Below are 20,431 nucleotides of genomic sequence, written 5' to 3'. Positions count from 1 at the left end.
CAATTCCCAAGAAATCAGCAAATGTTCTTAGCACTCGGGCGCACTCCGAGGGGAACTCCAGGGGGCTCTGCGAACAGATTACAAGCAACTCCCGGCCCCAAGGGGGAGGCCTACCAGGGAGCAGACAGGAAAGCCCCCGGCCGCCCCCCCTGAGCACGTGATCCCCGGCCGCGTGGTTTACCGCCGGGCACCATGAGCTCCCGCCCCCCTCGCCAGAGTCTGGATCCATTGCCCCGGGCGGGCTCTTGAGCTCTACGGTGAGGCTTGGCTAATCAATCGCTGAAGAGGAGACGCTTGGACCGGGCGGGATCACGCGCTCTGCGCTCGGCACATTCTTGGCGCCACCGCCGCTGCCGCTGCACCAGCTGAGCAGCAGTTGCCGCCTTCCTCTCAAGGCTCAGCGCGAAGCTTTCCCTGGGGGCGGCAACGTCGAGGGGTAGCTATGGCGGAGCCCGCGGAGAAGCTATACCGGGCCGAGTACGCCAAGAGCGGGCGGGCTTCCTGCAAGAAATGCAAGGACAACATCGCCAAGGACTCGCTCCGCCTAGCCATCATGGTGCAGGTACTCGCGGGGACGGACGCTGCCTTCCCTCCAAGCCAAGCTCTGCAAGGCTTTCACCATAGCCCAGCCGGGCCCGGGAGCGCCACGTTGCCTGCAGAAGCGGGCAATCGTCTTTGTGGCCGGCCTCGGTGCAGTTGTTATACTCTCGCCGCTGCCTTTGCGTTTGATCCCCGGAATCGGTTCGATTCCGTTTGGCCACGTGCCACCAATGGGTCAAGGCCCCTGAAGGATGCGCAGCGCAGGAGGAACCGCCCTTGTCGTGCATAGTTTCCCTCCTCGTAAGGATCTTTCAGAGATGCCGCTTTGAAATAATGTTCAGGCAAGCCCACGATACAGCCAGCTTAAGCCGCATGCCTCTATCCTTTCACTTGGGAGGAAGTTCTTTTGAGCTCCGTGGGTTTTACGTCTGAGTAGGCATAGTTTGAGCTGACGGTCGTTCCTCCATTTCCACGTAGCCTATTAGGGCCGCGAGATTTGGCTGCTCTTCCTGCAGAGAGCGGCGGATATCAGCCTTTTTTTTTGTCGATGGCCATTCCTCATGTGAAAAATCACAACCAAGTCCAACACCCTATTTTTCTTAGGTACTCGGCATTCACAAAATGTGATTTACCGTACAGCCCTCTTAAAGGTTTACTCAGAAATCCGCACCCGTTGAATGTAATGAGGTTTTTCCCCAGCATTAGCACATTTCTTGATCCTGATGCCTAGGCTAGTTGGGATTATAGGAGTTGAACAAACGCAAGTTGGAGATGGCTGGTGTATGGAATCGTTCTCGAGTTTGGAGGGATTTTAAAGTCTAGAATTTAGGATTGGAAAACGGTTGGATAGTTTGTTATTGCTTGCTTTCTTAAAAGTGGCCATACACTGCAATCACACTTTTCAAACTGTATTCTGGAATCTCAGTTTGAAATGCGAAGTTGTGCGTTTATGCTGATTTTGCAGTAAAGACATTCTAGTCTTTAAAGTGTAAAAATTTGGCTCCAGCTTCATGTATTGCAAAGAACAGTACATGGATAGATCTGTTTAGTCACCAGGAGTTTGTTTAGTCAAGCATTCTCGATTCTTCCCTCTCTTGGTAATTTACTATTTTTGGAATAACCCTGTAGATTTGACTCCATTTGACATAATAATAAAATGGTGTAATCACTAAGGGAAGCCTGATTGCAGTGGGCTGAAATCAGTTAAATAAATGGAATAATAATAGTGAAAGCAATGTATGGTGTAATGTCTTAGAACCCATTTTTGTGGACTGTTTGTGTTCCATTCTCTGAGGAGCCTGCAAAGCGTTTTCTTCATAACTTCTTATCTAGTAAAGTAGGTCAGGCAGAGAGCAAGCAGCTTTAGATATATAGCAGGGAAACAGGAAGATGATTGAGTTTCTTATCCTTGGTACATATTGTAGATGAACTATGCTACAGAAAACTACTGCTGGATATGGTTGGTTGTGCATGCTGGGTTGTTCTCTAGTCCCTACATTCTATTTGGAAAGTACAGCCAAAAAACCTGCCCCAAAATGGAACACCCACTCACTGTTTAATTTATGAATAGCTGTAGTTACAAATTCCATATTGAAGACCGCATTTTGATAGAAATAAGCTATCTGAAACTTGATGGCAATGGAAGTTCCTCAAAATGGGGAAAATTGGTGATCATGGAACCATTTTGCTAGATTACTTGTAGTTGACCTACACTTGCCTAGTTACTTGTATTATTTATTAGATACTATTTAATAAATTTTTGTTCAAGGTATTAAGTTTTCAGTAACCAATACTGTAATGGGCAAATTCATCCTATTTTTAGCTACTACTATGTCTTTTAATTGATTCATTGTCAGGAAATGTCTTCACAACTTGCTTTATCAGTTTTTGTTTTTTATAAAATATCTTTGAGAAAACTGTGGCTGCCAAATTAGATCAGACTTTGATATGTTGATTGAATACATAATGATTCAGGGGCTTCTTACCCTAAATGCCTTGTCTTCTTAATCTGGAAGTTCAGCCTCAAACGTACAATCTTTATTGCAATCAATGATCAAAGCATATAAAAACAAATAAATATATGGTAATCAGGAATACAGTATTTGATGACATGTCTTAATTGCTGCCACAGAAAATTTGGGCACAGTATTGGTGATACTGTCATTGGAATCAGAAAGTAAAAGCTTTATATACCAAAGATCTGTCTGTCCAGGATGTTGTTGCAAGATAGGTGAAGTGTATGAGTTCTTTAGATCTCTATAAAAATCACAGTACAACAGTATGTGATGATGGTTTTGATTTCTCCTGAATTGCATGGGCAAGTCTGTTCGAGTAAGGGTTTTTTTGAGTATCTACCCAGCAAGAAAGTGGATGGCAAGATGTTACACCGTGGCCCTTTCTTCAACCTACCACACTTAATACAGTACAAAGTACTCACATTAGTTTATTATTAAGAAATTACTGAGATGGAATGATATTTTTTTTCAACCCATTGAAAAAAATAACCAAGGATGAAAGGAGAAAGTATTCCAGATAAGACTGACTTTTTAATTGTACTACCTCTTACAGGAAGCATATATTTGTGGTGGTAGCCACAAAAATATCCTTGCAGCCTATATAGCATCTTCATGGTGCTTAAGACTCTTCAGTGACACAGTTGAGTTATGCATTTTTCAAGCTGTGTTTCTTGAATTCTAACAATGAGCCTTCTTGATAAGACCCAGAATGATAGGCATGCTTTAGTTAAATATAGCCTACTCATTACTACAAATGTAGTGCAATGTGGAGAATATTGCATATTCTGGGAGTATGGGTGTATTCTAGCCTGTGCTTCCTCTTTTCATGGCTTAAGGGAAGTAGCCCAGCGTCTCTATGCTCTAGATAAACTGTGCCCAAATAAACTAAATCCCTTTTGGGGATTCTGGTCCCAAATCCTCTGCAGTGTGCAGAAGGTTCCTTGGCAAGTGTTCAGGGTTTTCATGGTGGACAAATTGATGTTCTAAATGTTATCTGAATACAAAAGATGTATTTTGTGTCCTTTTGATGAGAATTGCTTTAGTAGGCTCCAGTTCTGTTACCATGTAATTGAAGTATGGTGGATTTGTTTCAGAACAATTGCACATAAACATTAAGACCAGTTTTATCACTGTACATATATTAAATGGTTAAATTAAATAAGCAAAGTGTGATTTGCTGTGCATTTTTCCTCTTTAAAAGCAGACTACCTATGTCTTCAGTAGTTTGATTCTGGGAAAAATGGTAGATGATCTCTTTAATGGCTTAACACAGTTTATGTGTAATACAACCTTTCCTATTTTGCATTACCTCATGCAGTGTTGCGTAATGACCTTCCCCCCCCCACAATGTTCAGGATGGCTTTTAGTTACAAAAGGGTGTCCATGTCACTTATAGGAGAATTTATGTAGTTCGAAGCAAAACCAACTAATTTTTCTGTAATACTATCATTTCACAATTAACATTTCTGTGACCACTTTGTTTGATGTTTTGCTTGAGGATAGTTACCACTCCAAAAAAAAGACCAAACTTTATTTCTATAGTCTGAGATAATGAGTTCCTTGTTTTTAATCCTGTTGTTTTCAGAGTGATGATGCTTTCTGATCTTCAGAAAGTTCTGGAAGGTACTGATTATTTGGACCATTCTAGGATTGGGATGCTATCTTGTGGGTTTTACTGGACTTCTCAGTAACTTTAATACCATTTGGGCATGATATCCTTCTGAAGTCCTTGGCTGAGGTGGATTTAACTGCCCTTGCTTTAAATTTACACATGTGTGATTGGTGCCTTTGAGTGAAATGTCATCACAAATCAAACATGATAGAGTGTTCATATTATTTGACATGTCAGAGTTACATATCCACCACTCTGGAAGCTTTCTCACAGGTTGCTGTCATTCAAAGAGGGATATTTTTTTTCACCAACCCTTTACCTTCTGAAAAACTACTCAGAAGAATTGTGGGACTGCTAGAATGGTATGGGCTGAAGGAGAAAAATCATCTCTGCTGGAACTTAGTTCCTCCCTTGAGGGAAGAAGTTCCTGTATTCAGAATGGTATTGTGGACGCAACTCTAAATGCTGATCTCTCATTGTACACCTAATCTAATGGTCTGCATCTGGAAGTACAGGTATTTAGATCCTCTGATTTCCTTCATAAGTGACAGAGAAGTATTGAAATCTAAGATATATCAGTTTGTGTTGTATTATGTAGGGTTGTTATGGGTCATCCACAGAATTTACAGGTTGGGAGCAGGTGAAATAACTCCATCACTGAAAAAGAAAGCTATTATGACATAAAGTGACCTCCATGAGAGTATAAAACCAGGTATTGGGATTAAACAGTTTAATTATGTTTAAGTTAAAGCAACTCTTCATGTGAATGTAACCAGACCAATAAGAAAACATCTGCAAAACTGGAAAATGTATGAAATAGGGAGGGGAAATATACAGGGTCTAGCTGTGACTCTTATTAATAAAGACAATTTTTTGCTGGATTCTAATTGTACTGTATGGGCATTATTTCCATCCCTTACCCCAATTCAGCAAAGCATTATATCAGTTTTTGTGCCTGAAGTTCTTTTTTTTTTTTTCATTCCTTTCTTTTCAGTCCCCCATGTTTGATGGAAAAGTACCTCACTGGCACCACTATTCTTGCTTCTGGAAGCGGGTTCAATTGCTGTCCCATGCTGATCTTGATGGCTTCTCAGAATTGCGTTGGGAAGACCAGGAAAAAATTAAAAAATCCATAGAAAGTGGAGGAGCTGCAGCAGGTTAGCTACTCACTGGTGATAAAAAGAGAAGCAGTTGCTGTGTGAACCATTAAAAACTACTAGAGCAGGTTTAGGGGCCTATCATTTCTATGCTGAGAGCAGACTTCAACAGTGGAGAACATGCTTATAAGGTCTCCAAAAGTTAATTGCTCAAGAAATCATTTAGAAGTAAATTTTAGTGAATTACTACTACTGTTTCATTCTTGCATATTCCAGAAAACATATTAATTGCAGCTAGGCATCTCTTTTTCTCAGACTGGTCTCAGAAAGTATTTATTTATCCCTGAGCTAGAGAAACCTAACTGATTTATGTACCTTATTTCTGTTGTCCCAGAGTATTCATTAAATCAAAACCTAAAGTTTGTTCCTTTTTTCTAGGCAAAGGTAGCAACCAAGAGGGAGGTGGCAAACGTGAGAAAAGTTTAAATGATTTTGCAGCAGAATATGCAAAGTCCAATAGAAGCACCTGCAAAGGTTGTGAACAGAAGATAGAAAAGGTAAATATATGCACAGCTTTTTGTGTGTAAAGATTTACACATTCATAAAAAGATACACAAACACTATGTTCTTAATGGCAGAAATGTTTTCTAAAGCATCTCTCCAAATGAGAGAAATTCCTGTTGTTATTAAGACTTTACACAATTGCTTCTTGTCTTTAAATCCCAATGAATATGATCTAAATCCTCCATTCATTTTCATAGTCTCTCTTGAAGAACACATTAATTGAATTCATTGATGATTATAAAATAATTGAAGAGGCAAGATCAGATAGAGATTGAAATTCCATGTGGTCTAGATTTAATTTGTTGAAAAATTTAAATGTAATGATTTGTATACACATAAAATAAAGGCTTGGCTGTTAAAGAAAAGTTGTGACATGAAATCTTGAGATTATAACGGTTCTGTATTATTCCTGAAATGGGAGGGGGTAATTTTTTCCATCCTCTAATTTTTTTGAATGGATGGATAGATATTATGTTTGTTACTAATGGTAATCTGTTGTTTAAAGAAATGAAAAAATAGAGGGATTTTGGTTTGTATGTGTGAAAGAAAGGTTGAAAACATTAAGTAATTTGGTGCTGAAAGGATCTGTTTATGTTCAAGAGCAGGGATTCGTTCCACATTTATTTCAGAAACAAAGTTTCTGTTAATGTGTTTTTTTTGGAAACACTGACCTTAACCTTCGGAAACAGTGTAGAAAACCCAAAATGCATTATTCTGAATTGAAGTACTCAAGTCCCGGCTGAAACCTTAGCAGGCAATTGCCTAGTCTTGTTTGCTTGTGTGTTTGTTTCTAATTTCTCTTCCTCTCTACCCCAGGGTCAGATCAGAATATCAAAGAAAATGGTGCTCTCTGAAAAGCCACAGCTGGGAATGATAGACAACTGGTATCATCCCACCTGTTTTAGTAGCCGCAGAACAGATCTGGGTTTTCTTCCTACCTTTAGTGCCTCTCAGCTCCAGGGCTTTGAGCTCCTGAAAGCAGAAGACAAAGAAACTCTAAAGAAGCAGCTGCCCTCTGTCAAGAATGAAGGGTATGTAGAAGATGGCAAAGAAAGTGTTACGATATGCTATCAAGCCCTGACTTTGATCACTGTAAGGCAGACTCTTCTAGAACACTGGGGTGGTTGGTGTTTTTTTATGTTGGAGATGGAAGATACCTGGTTCTGACCTATTTTGGAGGGAGCAGCTGCAGATTAGCCAGTAAATGCACTAAGCTTTTAAGGATCTTAAGCTTTCAGTGGCCATTGTGATAATGCAACATGGCAGATTGAGATGTTCTGATTCTTAGAGTTTTCTATTGTTTTTGCAAGAGGATTTTTAATTACCTGCAACAAGCCTACTTCAAGGCTTACACCATTTTTATATGTTCCCGTCTACAAGATGGTGGGAAACAACAACATTGATTTTCAGCTGCCATGCCACTGAACTTTGGCAGCACCATTACAGCGGCTTTTGAAGCCATAGGTAAGGAGTTTGTGGGCCACAAGTTGCTTATTTCATCTTACTGCTTGAAATGAGAATGAAGCGCTTCTCTGGTGTAGATATCTATTCATTTTTGTCTAGATATCTGGTATAGATACTCATTTTCTGTTTGGCTGAAGATCCTTCTAATTTTTTCCTTCACTTTCTCATTTTTCACTATCTACCAACTGGGTTATTACAATATATTGTACCTGGGGCCACCCTGGAGGTTTGTCCAGAAAGAGCAGTTAGTGCAATTCATGGAGGCTAGGTTGCTGAAGAGGACAAGAATCTGTTCTGAAGACATTGTACTGGATGCCAGTTTGTTACCAAGCAAACTTCAAGGTTCTTGGAATGACACACAAAGTGTATACATTTTAGGACCTACAGTAGGTATGTGATGGAGCATTTGAACTTGCCTATCACCCAGGATCCTGTGGGGGCATTCCTAATACAAACACCTTAGTTGTGTTGTGGAATTCAGTCTCTGTTTGGTTATGGCTGGAACTGAATTTTACCAGCTTTCAGCGTAACTAAGACCTGTTTATTTAGGCTTTTGGTTTCTCTGCCTTTATCCATCTATTCTATTCGTTAATGTATTCTTAATGTTGTTTTGTGATATTATAACTTACAAGTTATTTTTATCTTACTGCAAATTGTTGTTTATCTGTACTTTGGGATTAGTTTTCATTAAATGTTCTATACAAGTTTTTTTTTTAAAAAACCCAAAAAATCTAAGCCAGTCTTCTTATAGCTGCATGAGAAATGGGAGTTACAATCCATCACAGTGCTGGACTACATTTAAAAAAAAAAAAAAAAGCTCCCAGTCCCTTTTGGGTTTCCCTCTCATGCAATCTCTTTTGCTTTCTAGTTCTCTTTCTCCAGTTTTTTTCCAGAAGGAGACTGGAGCAGAAATCAAGTTCCTTAAAATTTTAGCGTAACAGCTGCTTATTTGTCTGGTTGAGATATCTTGGCTGTGAGTCATCTCACAGGCTCTTCTGATGCTGATACAGGCTCTGAACACTCCCTCATAGTTCCCTTTAATTTAGCCTGTTGCCTTGAAAAGGAAATTGTACCCTTCTTTGCCCTTGTACACTCCTCAGTGAATGGTCAAGTCCTGCATCTTCCCATAAAGCCATTGCATTGGCATCATGCCCAAACTTAAGAGACTGAAAATCATGTACCATTTTTTATAGACAACTAGAAATAATGACGGTTATTTCTGCCATTATTTCTAGTTGTCTATAAAATGGCACTGGAGAGCAAAAAGGTAGAATTAAGGACGTTCTGAAGGGAATGCTGACGACCTTTAGGTAAAAGTTTTTCTTAGGACCACTTAATTCCAAATCCCCCTGCTTCTGAATTTCCCATTTGCCTTTTCAAAATGACCTCATGCAATAGATTATAAACAGCAGTTGTTCAAGTTATTTCGGGGTTGCTGCTATAAAAATAAAAAGTAAGCCTTCCTGTAAGTGGCAGAGACATATTCCTCCTCATGGGAGCAGTAAAAGAAGGAAGTATTCTAAATCATGGAGTAGCAAATGTTCTATACTTTATCATTCTCAAGACTTTCTTCTTAAGAACCTAATAGTAATTCCAATGCCTCAGTTCTTGCCTCCTCCAAACGTAAAATCTCTCTGAAATCTCAAATGGTTACAGTCAGAACTATAATCCAGAAATACTTTGAAGTAATAAAATTATTATTGTAGATCAATTATTTATTTATTTATTTTCTATCCCGCCTTTATTATTTTTATAAATAACTCAAGGCGGTGAAAATGCCTAATACTCCTTCCTCCTCCTATTTTCCCCACAACAACAACCCTGTGAGGTGAGTTGGACTGAGAGAGAGTGAGTGGCCCAAGGTCACCCAGCTGGCTTTCATGCCTAAGGCGGGACTAGAACTCTCAGTCTCCTGGGTTCTAGCCCATTGCCTTAACCACTAGACCAAACTTCATAATAATTCTCTCAAGTCTGGATCCACTGCTTACTCCAAAGGAGCATTGTCTCCTCAAAAATCAAAGCTGTGCTTTTCTAGGGCTCTTTGGAATTGAAATAGCTTACTCCTATAAAAGGTTAGAAAATTAACAAAATTGCCCAAGGGTTCAGTATTTTTGAGTGAAAAATGACAGAAGATCAGTGGTTATTTTACCTAAGGACAGAATTCCCATGGATGATTTCAGAGAAAACAAACAAACACATGGATTTAGATCTGAAAGGCCCCCAGAGCTACTGCCTAAAACTACAGGTTATTATCACCTCAATAATTCTTAAAATGTTGATTGCTTTAATTGCAAGATCTGGCCCCAGACTCAAATCTAGATCTTGTTAGTTTTTGTAAAATTGAAAACTTAAGCTTTCAGAACTGACACCACCACTGCATACTTTTAGGTCAGGATGCTATTGTAATGGCTGAAACATTGGAAGGTAAATGCCACTTTCAGGACCACATTTCCATCAGTTTTACACAAGGGATCTTGCCTAATAAAAGAAAAGAAGAATACTGTAGAAAATGCCTTGCTAGAAATGAGAGAAAAATTAAAGGCATGGTTTGATGGATAAATCATGCTTAGCTGAATTACACAACTTCCTAAGCCATAATCATTGTTGGCTTTGTTTTAACCTGTTATATAAACACAACAAATAATATGGCTTAGTGTGATGTGTGGTCCCAGCCTGTAAGATAGACACATTTGCTGAGGCTCCTTTGAAGGATGGTGATCTAACATCTTTTGGGGGGGGTGGGCACTAAATTATTCCAGCAAGTGTATATCCAATTGTCTAATACCTCCTGCATCAAATATTTACTGTGAAGGTGCCTTCTTGCCTTGTATGTGGAGTCATCCAACCCCATTCTCTAAAAAGGTGGCTGCCTTCATGGATAGATCTGTGGAATCAGATCCATCATTTTATTGTCTGTGTTTCCTTCCTGCCATTCATCCTATACAGTCTAATTTCATATTTATCTTTGTCATTTGTTCTTAATCACATCATTATTTTTTGCTCCAAGTTCATTCATGAAACTAAACTGAGGGTAAAAAGATGTCTGCAGATAAAATATAGAGTGGCTGGGATGGCAATGTCATAATAGTTTCTGTGTTCTAAGTAATGGTAGGAATTACTCATTTTTTGATGCCTTAAATGTCACAGGAACTGTCACAATAAATACTATTATTCCACTTTCTATTTTTCTGGAGAAAAGGTTTGCAAGAATTGTCAAGGCTTGTGATTGTTACATAAGCCATTTTGGGTGGGTTTAGGCAGTATAATCAAACCGTTTGGGGAGACAGTTCAGATTGTGAAATCAATGGGCTCTTTGGTCTACCTGATTCCAGAGACCAATAAATTACAAAATGACTTAAGTTTTTTCACTGTGAGCCTCTGTAACAGGCTAATAGAACCAAAATAGCTGCCATTATCAGTTTGCAGAAACTGGCATTCCAGTTCATACAAACCAACAATAGCAGCTTCTTGTAGCACATACATCTTCAGATTAATTTTAACAGAGGGTAAGATGATGGCACATATAGCCCCACTAAAATTCTAGACAATGCTTAGCATTTTGTCAAAACCCAACTATTGTATTGTGATTTGTAAACTAAGTTTTAAAACTTAGCTTTGCTCTGCAGACCCATTCAGTTAAAATTTATTCAATAAACCATGCTTAAATCATGACTTGATCTGTGGGAACCAGATCAAGTCATGATTTATAATGTTTTATTCTTCATTTGGATTTACTTGATTTATTTAACTCCATGTATATTTCTGCAGATCATATAAATCAGGCATTTTTCATATAATTGTTTTCATAAAGCAAAATTATTTAAATACATCCAAAATATAGACATTGATGAGAACTTCCTAACCCTGGCCTCAGGTGTCCTATTCAACAGAAACTGGTCATGTCTCATATCCCACAATGATGTGTTAGCTTAAAGCACAATCTAGGTTTCACCATAAAACAACTACAAGCTTCTATAGTTTAATTATTGAATATTGCCAATTGTACATACTGCAATGTGTGAGAATATTTTAAGTAGTTTATAAAGCATTTGTTTAAAGAGATAACTTCAAATAAAACTCAAATCTAGACAAAGTTACTCTTTCAGAAGTGAAACCAGAGCAAAACCTTAAGCATGAGATTTAGTAACATTCTTAATGAAGGTCTTGAATTGAGTACTGTCCTTTGATTCTTTGCTGGTATTATAGTGACACCAAACAAAGTTAATTCTTTGGAGTCCTTGGTTGTTTGTTTGCAGATGTTTCATTACCCAGTTAGGTAACATCAGTGTGGGTTTTGCTCCCTGTTTACATACAGCAGTTTGCCCTGCCAGTGTTGGTGGAGGTGTGGTTTTCTCCTTGGTAGTTCTTTGATTAGGGTATTGTTTTCTGCTTGATTGTTTGTCTGGCATTAGTCCTTGCTTATCTGTAGGCTGCTGGGGAGAATGTTGAGAATGACTCCTGTTTTTTTCTTCATGGGCTACTGGGTCTTCTGGTTTACTTAAGATATTTGGAGGGCTTTAGTTGGTTTGTGTGCTATGGTGATACCATGTGGTTGTAATAGATTGTTGATTGTTTCTGAGATGTTTTTGATGTGTAGTAGTGTTATTCTCATAACTTGTGTTGGCTGGGCTGTAGTGGGTTGAGTTGTCAGGCACTTTCTGATGAAGTTGAGAGGGTATCCATTTTGTTGGAAGATGCTGTATAGATGGTCTGTTTCCCTTTTCTGGTGTTCTGGGTTGCTGCAGTGCATTTGTGCTCATCTGAATAATGTTCTTACACAGCTCCTCTTGTGGGAGGTTGGGTTGTTGCTTTGGTAATGGAGCACTTGGTTAGTGTGGGTTGTTTTTTTTTTGATAGACCTGCGTTTCTAATTTGTCCTCATTTCCTTTGCTATAAGGATATCCAGGAAGGGGAGTATATTGTTCTTCCCTTGTGAATTTTATTATTTTGAAGATGTTGTTGATTGTTTTATGTTCCTTCTCTAGTTGTTCCTTTTTTATTATGACAATCTACGGATCTACATACCGGATCCATACTTTTGGTTGTATGTGTGGGAGTGCTATAGTTTCTAGACGCTGCATTACAGTTTCTGCAGTGAAAGTTAATTCTTTCGCTAGCCTCTGTCTGGAGGCCACTGCTGTGCCATGTTCAGCTTATGGCAGGAGGATCAGATGTATATGCTTCTCCCCTTCCAGAACTTGATAGCCCAAAGATCCCAAAGGTTGAAGATCCAACCAAATGTACCATAAACGTCTTTGGGGTGTGTGTGTGTGGTTCAGAGTGGTTTAGAATCTCTGTCTTCCAGGTAAAAAGGTAAGAATTCTCAACCAACTGGGTGACTCTGAAAGGATGAAAAGCCACTGCAGAGGTGAAAGAAGGAATCAAAAAACTGTTCAAAAACAACTTTCCTTAAAGCCTTTTCTTTTCAAGTGTACATGATTGAGGAGAATGACATGGTGAAGGTTAATAAGTTCGGAATGTCCTCCAACTTAGATTCAGATAATAGAAGAGAATATCTGTAGCTCAGGGTTGAACTGTGGAGTCTTTGGTGCTCTCTGAGCTTGGTTGTTTGCTTGTAGAAGTTTGCTTGCAAACCTTACTCCTTCTAGCACTGACGATGTTGCCTAGTCGGCAACGAAATGTATGCAAGCAAACAACCAAGCTCCAAGGACTCCACAGTTAGATTCAGATATTAAGAATCTTCATCTGAAAATTTTTGCTTGCATAGGAGCGTGCATAAATGCTGCTAAAATATAACCTCCATCATCCTTCATCATTTGCCATAATAGCTGGAGCTTCTGGAAATTGAATTCACCAATATCTGGATGCCCAGAGATTATTGAACTCTGGCATAGAAAATGTAATATATGTTCTATGGTGGTTAAAAATGTATTTCTGCTATGGAAATGTAACTCTGACTAATGTTCTTAGGAAATCCTGAGGAGAGTCCTATTGCATTATATGCAGAAGACTTTGGATGCCTGTGCTAGCCTTTGCTCTGTGAGTTACAGGAACTTACAAGAACAGGTCATGTTTAGTTTGAGCATCTTTCCAAATCTGATCGTGCCAGTACTAAGCATCAATGGACACAAGGAGCAAATAAGTTACTGTAGATGTATGTAAATCACACACATTCTCAGTTGGTGTATTTTATTCAGTCTTTCTCTTAAAGATGCTGCATGACAAATCTCAGCATGACTGGCTGGAAGTTTTGGAAGTTGCAACCTAGGACTTACTGAGTTATATATACAATCATGAGAAGAAAAAAGTACACCCTCTTTGAGTTCTATGGTTTTACGTATCAGGACATAATAAAAATCATCTGGTCCTTAGCAGGTCTTAAAATTAAAATCTCACGACTGTATGTTTGAGTGTTCAGTAAGCCTTGCTAGGCAATCTGTGTTCTTCAGTGAAACACTAAGGATACTTGTATTGTTCACAAGCTGAGAGCCAATGTAGTGTAGTGGTTAAGATGCTGGTTCAGGACTGGGGAAAGCAAGAAGAAGGGCAGTATACACCATCTTGAGCTCCTAGAAGAAAGGCAGGCCTCTCTCTTGTGTATGTATACATACAGTATTGTCCTAACAGGAATCACGCTGAGACGAGGAATAGGTCTCTAGTGTTTATTGCTGCTACATAAGACAGAAAATCCTAACAAACCGAAGAAGCGTGGGAAAAACCCAGACAGATAAACCCCAAAAGTTAAGGCGGGTCTGATCTGTGTCTCTTTGAAGGGCTGCTTAATTCCTCAGTACTACGCATGCGTTTCCCCCTCCTGCTCGCCATCAGTACTCATGACATTGCCCTCCCCTCCAGATTCACATTCCATTTCAGCCCCCTCCCTTCCAGAGGTCTGATAAGAGTCCATCTCTCCCTCCAAGCTCCCATGGGAACTGGGCAACGATGGAAATTCTTCAAAGGAAAACTCCTCCAAGGATGAATCAGTGCTGCTCTCCAGGTCTGATAACGCTTCTGGCCCAGGTGGCTGCTGCTGGAAAATAGCTAAATAATTAGAAGATTCTTCCCCCCTCTCCTTGGGAAATGCAAGCCCGAGGTGGAGGGCTGCGGCTCTCCTTCCTCCTCTGTTTCTGGTCTCAAGGCTTCAGGCAGGGGTGGAGGCTGCAAACTTACGAACTCCTCTGCTTGGGATTCCTCTGCTTGCTCAGCCAAGTGAGGAATCTCTGGTAGAGTGCGAGGCTTGGGTTTGTGAGGGAAAAGCTGATGGAATCAATGAACCAGTGTTGGTGCATGCACATCTCTGGCATTCTCCCACGTGCGCTCTTCCTCAGGGTACCCTTTCCAGTGTATTAAATATTGGATGCCCCTTCCCCTCCTCCTAGAGTCCAGAATTTCCTTGACTTCGTATTCCTCCTCCCCCTCCACAGTTACTGGAGGTGGGGGGGGGGCATTTGTGATCATAAGGTACTTGGGGGAGGGTCTTTGGCTAGCAAGGCTCTGTGAAAGACTGGATGGATTTTCATGGATGCTGGCAGCTTTAAGCGATAAGCCACTGGATTTATCTGCTGTACCACAGTGAAAGGGCCGACAAACTTAGAGTCCAACTTCTTGGAGGGCCTGGTAGAGGTCAAAAACTTGGTAGAGAGCCACACTTTGTCTCCTACCGCAATCGCTGGCCCCTCTTGTCTGTGAGCATCTGCAGCTGTCTTGTAAGCACTCTTTGCCCTGTTCAGCTGCTCCTTTAACAACTCCTGTGCGACTTGTTGCTCTTTAAGAAAATCAGCCGCAGCTGGAACAGCTCCGTGCTGGGAGGAGGTGGGCAACACCCGAGGGTTAACCCCGTAGAGTGCTTGGAAAGGAGTCATCTTGGTAGAGGATTGCACAGAGTTGTTATAAGTAAATTCTGCCATGGGGAGCAGGGCTGGCCAATTGTCTTGCTGATAAGTGGTGTAACACCTGAGATACTGCTGTAACCATTGGTTAATTTTCTCAGCTTGCCCGTTACTAGCCGGATGATGCGATGATGATAGGTGGAACTGGACCCCTAATGACTGGAAAAGCGCCCTCCAGAACCTGGAAGTGAACTGAGGGCCTCTGCCACTCATCAAGTGATTTATCATGCCTCTATACCTAAAAACATGGTCCATGAACAACTGCGCTGTGGCTTGCACAGATGGGAGGCCCTTGCAAGGAATAAAATGTGCCATTTTAGTGAAAAGGTCCACCACCGCTAGTATGGAAGTCAGCCCCTGGACTGGCGGTAAATCAGTGATGAAATCCATGGAGATTGTATCCCAAGGCCGCCTGGGGGTGGGTAGGGGTTGCAAGAGTCCTGTGGGCTTCCCTGGGAGAGGCTTGGCTCATCTACAGGTATGACAAGAAGCCACGTAGCCCTTTATGTCTGCAGTCATCCTGGGCCACCAGTAGTCTCTCAGAGCTCTATGGAGAGTTTTGAAAACACCTCCGTGGCCTGCCGTTTGATGGTCATGGCAAAGTCTCAGTACTACTTCCCTCAATGAGGGGGGAATGTACAATCGCCCGCTATGCCAGAGGATTCCTGCCTCCACATTAAAGGGGGAGGCAGTGTCTTGCGGGTCCCTCTGGAGGTCATCCATCCTGGCCCTGGCATACGGGTCCTGTTGCTGCTGAGCTCTGACTCTTGTAAATAGGTCCTCTGCTTGTCTGCCTGCTGCTAAAATCTCTATCTGGTTCCCCCTCATCGACTGCTGAAAGTTGTGAGGTTGTAATATAGTAGCCTGTACCTCCTGATGAGTATCAGGGGTTGCCTGAATGGATCGAGAGAGGGCATCTGCCAAACAGTTCTGTGCCCTGGGAACGTAAGAAATAACAAAATTGAAACGGGAGAAAAACTGGCTCCATCTGATTTGGTGTGGGGTGAGGGATCTGGTGTTTTGTAGAAGCTGTAAATTCTTGTGATTGGTGCAAACTTTCACAGGAAAGGCTGCACCTTCTAGCCAGTGCCTCCACTCTTGAAATGCTGCTTTAATTGCTAGCAACTCCTTGTTAAAAACATCATAGTTTCTCTCTGCTGGTGAGAGCATGCGTGAAAAAAAGGCACACGGAAGCAATGTATTCTTGGTTTTGTTTGTATATTGCAATAACACCACCCCAATGGCAATATCGGAAGCATCTGAATGCATTATGAATTGCTTTGTGGGATCAGGGTGCTTTAAAAGTGGCTGGGATGCAAAGAGTTGCTTAAATTCTTGGAATGCTGCTTGCTCTCTCTCCCCCCAAATGAATTTGATCCTTTCTTCAAAAGTTGTGTGAGGGGTTTAGCCCTGTCACTAAATTTATTTATGAATCTCCTGTAAAAATTGCAAAACCCCAGAAATAATTGTACCTCTTTCACATTTCGGGGAGGGGGGGGGGTTGCCAAGAGAGAATTGCCTGGACCTTAGAAGGATCCATGGATATGCCTTCTGTTGATATTTTATAGCCCAGGAAATGTAATTCAGTTAAATCGAAGGCACACTTCTCTAGCTTGGCGAACAGCTTGTTCTCTCTCAATCTTTGTAAGACATTACGTACATGGGTTACATGAGTTGTAGCATCATCAGAGAATATTAATATGTCATCTAGATAAATGACTAGATACTTATCTAGTAAATCAGAGAAAATTTGATTCATAAATCAGGAAAATATGGCTCCTGCATTAGACAAGCCAAAGGGCAAAACAAGGTACTCAAATTTACCAAACCTGGTGTCGAAGGCAGTCAGATATTCATGCCCCTCTTTCATCCGGATCAGATTGTATGCATTCCTGAGGTCCAACCTAGTAAAAATGCGTGCTTTCTGTAAGTGATCCAGCAGATCAGATATTAGCGGGAGGGGATAATTTTCTTTTATCGTGAGTTTATTGAGGGAACTGAAATCGTGTACCACTCTCATGGGTGCCTCCTGGTTTGCCGGTGCCAACAGGTCAGGCTTCTTTGGTACGAAGAAGGTAGGAGCAGACGCTGGGGAAGTAGATGGTTGGATGAAACCGTTTTGGAGATTAGAATCCAAGTAATCCTTTAAGGTGGCTAGTTCCTTGGGGGACATGGGATATTGTTTCCTTGCTGGAATCTTGGCTCCTGGTATCAACTCAATGGTGCAATCACAGTCCCTATGGGGGGGTAGTGCTGTGGCCTCTTGTTCACTGAAAACATCTGCGAAATCTGCATACTTGGCTGGCAACTGGAACCCCCCCCCCCCTGCTTCCGTGGCTTCATTGGTTGCTGGAGAGAGGAGAGCGGCTTGAATCTTGTGGTGCTGGCATTCCTTAGCTGGGAAGGAGATTGCTCCCGTAGTCCAGTTCACCAGTGGGTTGTGGACCTTCAGCCAAGGTGTGCCCAGGACTACAGGCACATTAAGTGATGCCATAACATAAAGTTGGATCCACTCAGTGTGGTCTCCCGTTGTTAGTTGCAAAGGTTCTGTGAACCTTCTAATCGGTCCTGCCTTGAGGGGTTGGCCGTCAATGGTCTCCACTTCTATGGGACGTAGCAATTCTATGGTCGGGATGTTGAAGTCTTGTACGGTCTGTACATCAATAAAATTGGTGGAAGCTCTGGAATCCATGAGGGCCTTTAGCTTGACCTGGTGCTCTGGGTTTACGTGCATTATGACTGGTAAGTAGTAAAAAGATTGCCTGGAATCCTCGGAATGAGCCCTTCTTAATTGATTGATGGTCTCCCTGCTGAGCTCTGTGGAGGGAGACCGACGGAGTTTCCCTGGTTGGAAGTAGAGGGTGGCTCTTGTTTCAGCTGCTTGCCCTGGGGCTCTTATGGAATTTGCTTGGCTTCTCGCTGGGCAAGCTCTCACCATGTGCCCCTGGACTCCACAGTAGAAACAGAGGGCTCTCTCTCTCCTTCTCTGTCTCTCAGCCTCGGAAATGAGCCTCCTGCTCGCCCCGATCTGCATCGGCTCCTCTGGTCCTGAGTAAGGAGATGCTGCGGAGAGAGCTGGAAATCCTGGAAGCGCCCTGAGGCTCCTGCCTCTCCCCAGCTGCATCTGTCTGAGCTCTTCTAGCCTGGCATCTATGACCACAGACAACTGATATAAAGCTTCTAGGGTAGCTGGTGTTCCCTGGCGCACTAATTCATTTTTAATTTCTTCATCCAGCCCCTGTTTGAATTGGTCTTTCAAGGCACTCTCATTCCAGTCCAGATCTCCTGCTAACAGCTTGAATTCAGCAATGTAGATTCCCACTCTCTTGTTGCCTTGCTTGAGCTTCCGAATTTCCCGGCTGGCAGTGACCTCTCTGATCGGGTCGTCAAAGTGTGCTCGGAACCCTGCCAGAAAATTCTGGTAGTCATTGAGGATTGGGTCGTTCTCCACCATGGGAATAGCCCATTTGGCTGCTGGTCCCTTTAGCAGACTTAGAATGAAGGTGACTCTGGTTCTGTCTGTGGGAAACTCTGCCGGTCTGCTGTCGAAAAATATTGTACACTGTGTGAGAAAGGTTCTCAACTGTCCTGCTTCTCCTCCAAACTTCTCTGGTAGACTGCCCTGGGATCTCAAGACTACTGGCGGAGCTGCTGCTGCTGCTGGCACCGGTTGTGGGTTAATCAGAGCTGGTTGTTGTAACTGCTGTAGCATAGCTGCTTGTAATGTGTTGATCTGGAGATCTACTTGTTGTTGGTGTTGTTGCAGGGCTGCTGCCAATTGTTGGATGGCTTGCCGAATTTCCTGGTTTTCCGAAGACATTTTCCCAAATGTCTCTCCTTTATTTTTCTTTGTTCCACCCTCTTTCAATGGGAGTAGGAGTTTGTTAGGATTGATGTCCTAACAGTCAGGAATCATGCTGAGACGAGGAATAGGTCTCTAGTGTTTATTGCTGCTACATAAGACAGAATCCTAACAAACCGAAGAAGCGTGGGAAAAACCCAGACAGATAAACCCCAAAAGTTAAGGTGGGTCTGATCTGTGTCTCTTTGAATGGCTGCTTAATTCCTCAGCACTATGCATGCGTTTTCCCCCCTGGATAGAGGCCCCCTCCTGCTCACCATCAGTACTCATGACAAGTATGTATGTATTTGTGTATATGTATTGTGTGTATGTGTGTGTGTGTATAACAAAATTAATATAAATCTATCAAACAAAATAGAAATAATGTATGAAACTGCAAGGAAAATATAAAATAATCATTCAGTTATAAACTGAAATAATCGTACCTATGAAAAGAAATTGGGGAAATAACTTTGAATAACTCTCCTTAGCACACTGTATGTATTATTTCCTTTCAGAAAGAGAAAAGGAGATGAGGTGGATACAAATGTGATCTCAAAAAAGAAACCCAAGAAAGAGAAAGAAAAATTATCCAGACAGGAAAAGCTGCTAAAGGTTTGTTTCATTATGACTAATTAGTTTCATTTAAAGCATCTTTTCATGAGGTCCAAAAGCAGTAAGAGGATTTGGCTTCTTGATGGAGACTGCTATCTTCTGCATTGTCACTGTCCTGAATGTGGCTTAAAACTGAAGGATGTTTGAAGTAAGCAGAATACGATACTGAAGGAGCTTGCAGTGTTACCAAGTTTCACTTAGAGGCAAAGTCTCATATTTTGGTAGCTTGGCTTAACTGCAAGCCAAGTTATGACAGTGCTGAACAAATGGTATTTACACCTTTTCCTCAAAGTTATGCCTGTTGCAGCACTCATGGTCACGCGATCAAAATTTGGGTGCTTGGCAGCCCGCCCGTATTTATGACTGCAGGGCGCACTTCAACTCCCCCCCCCCCATCTCTGCCCTTTTGGCTACCCTGCGCCCTGCCACGCCACACTCCACTGCCCCCAACTGAACTTTGCTATCTTCTTCCTCCCGCTGCTGCTGAGGGACGCTCAGCCTGGCCCTTCGCAAGGCAGTTGCTGGCCATGTGCGACCTTTCTGAGGCCTTCCAAAGCCTCGTGAGAAGGCCATGTGCAGCCTCGGGAAGAAGGCCTCACGCAGCTAGAAGCTGCCTTGCAAAGGGCCAGGCTGGGCACACCTCAGGGGGAGGAAGAAGATGGCAAAGGTCAGTTGGGCACTGAAGGGATGGCGGAGCACAGGGTGGTTTGCACACCTTCCCACCCCCAGCAGCAGCCACCCTTGGCCTGGTTGTGCCACAGTGCAGCAGCCTGTTGCCTGCCTGCTCTCCTGCTTGCAAGCTGCCTGGGACTTAAAACTTCCTACCAGCTTCC

At 42.0% G+C, this 20,431-nt stretch overlaps 1 protein-coding gene across 1 annotated transcript in view; it reads left to right on the top strand.

Moving 5' to 3' along the window:
• Nucleotides 1-257: 257 nt before the first annotated feature.
• PARP1 (poly(ADP-ribose) polymerase 1) overlaps nt 258-20,431 on the top strand; it is a 53,656-nt gene continuing 33,482 nt past the window's right edge. Inside the window, exons 1-5 of the mRNA XM_063304288.1 lie at nt 258-562; nt 5,162-5,324; nt 5,703-5,821; nt 6,645-6,859; nt 19,502-19,598. Of these exons, the coding sequence (XP_063160358.1) occupies nt 443-562; nt 5,162-5,324; nt 5,703-5,821; nt 6,645-6,859; nt 19,502-19,598 (714 nt within the window). The 5' untranslated portion in view covers nt 258-442. The remainder of the gene's footprint in view (nt 563-5,161; nt 5,325-5,702; nt 5,822-6,644; nt 6,860-19,501; nt 19,599-20,431) is intronic.

This window comes from Candoia aspera, chromosome 1 (genome assembly GCF_035149785.1).
Source record: "Candoia aspera isolate rCanAsp1 chromosome 1, rCanAsp1.hap2, whole genome shotgun sequence".
NCBI classification, from domain to species: Eukaryota; Metazoa; Chordata; class Lepidosauria; order Squamata; family Boidae; genus Candoia; species Candoia aspera.
The sequence above is the reverse complement of the archived record's forward strand: the minus strand, read 5'-3'. Positions and strand labels throughout refer to the sequence as shown.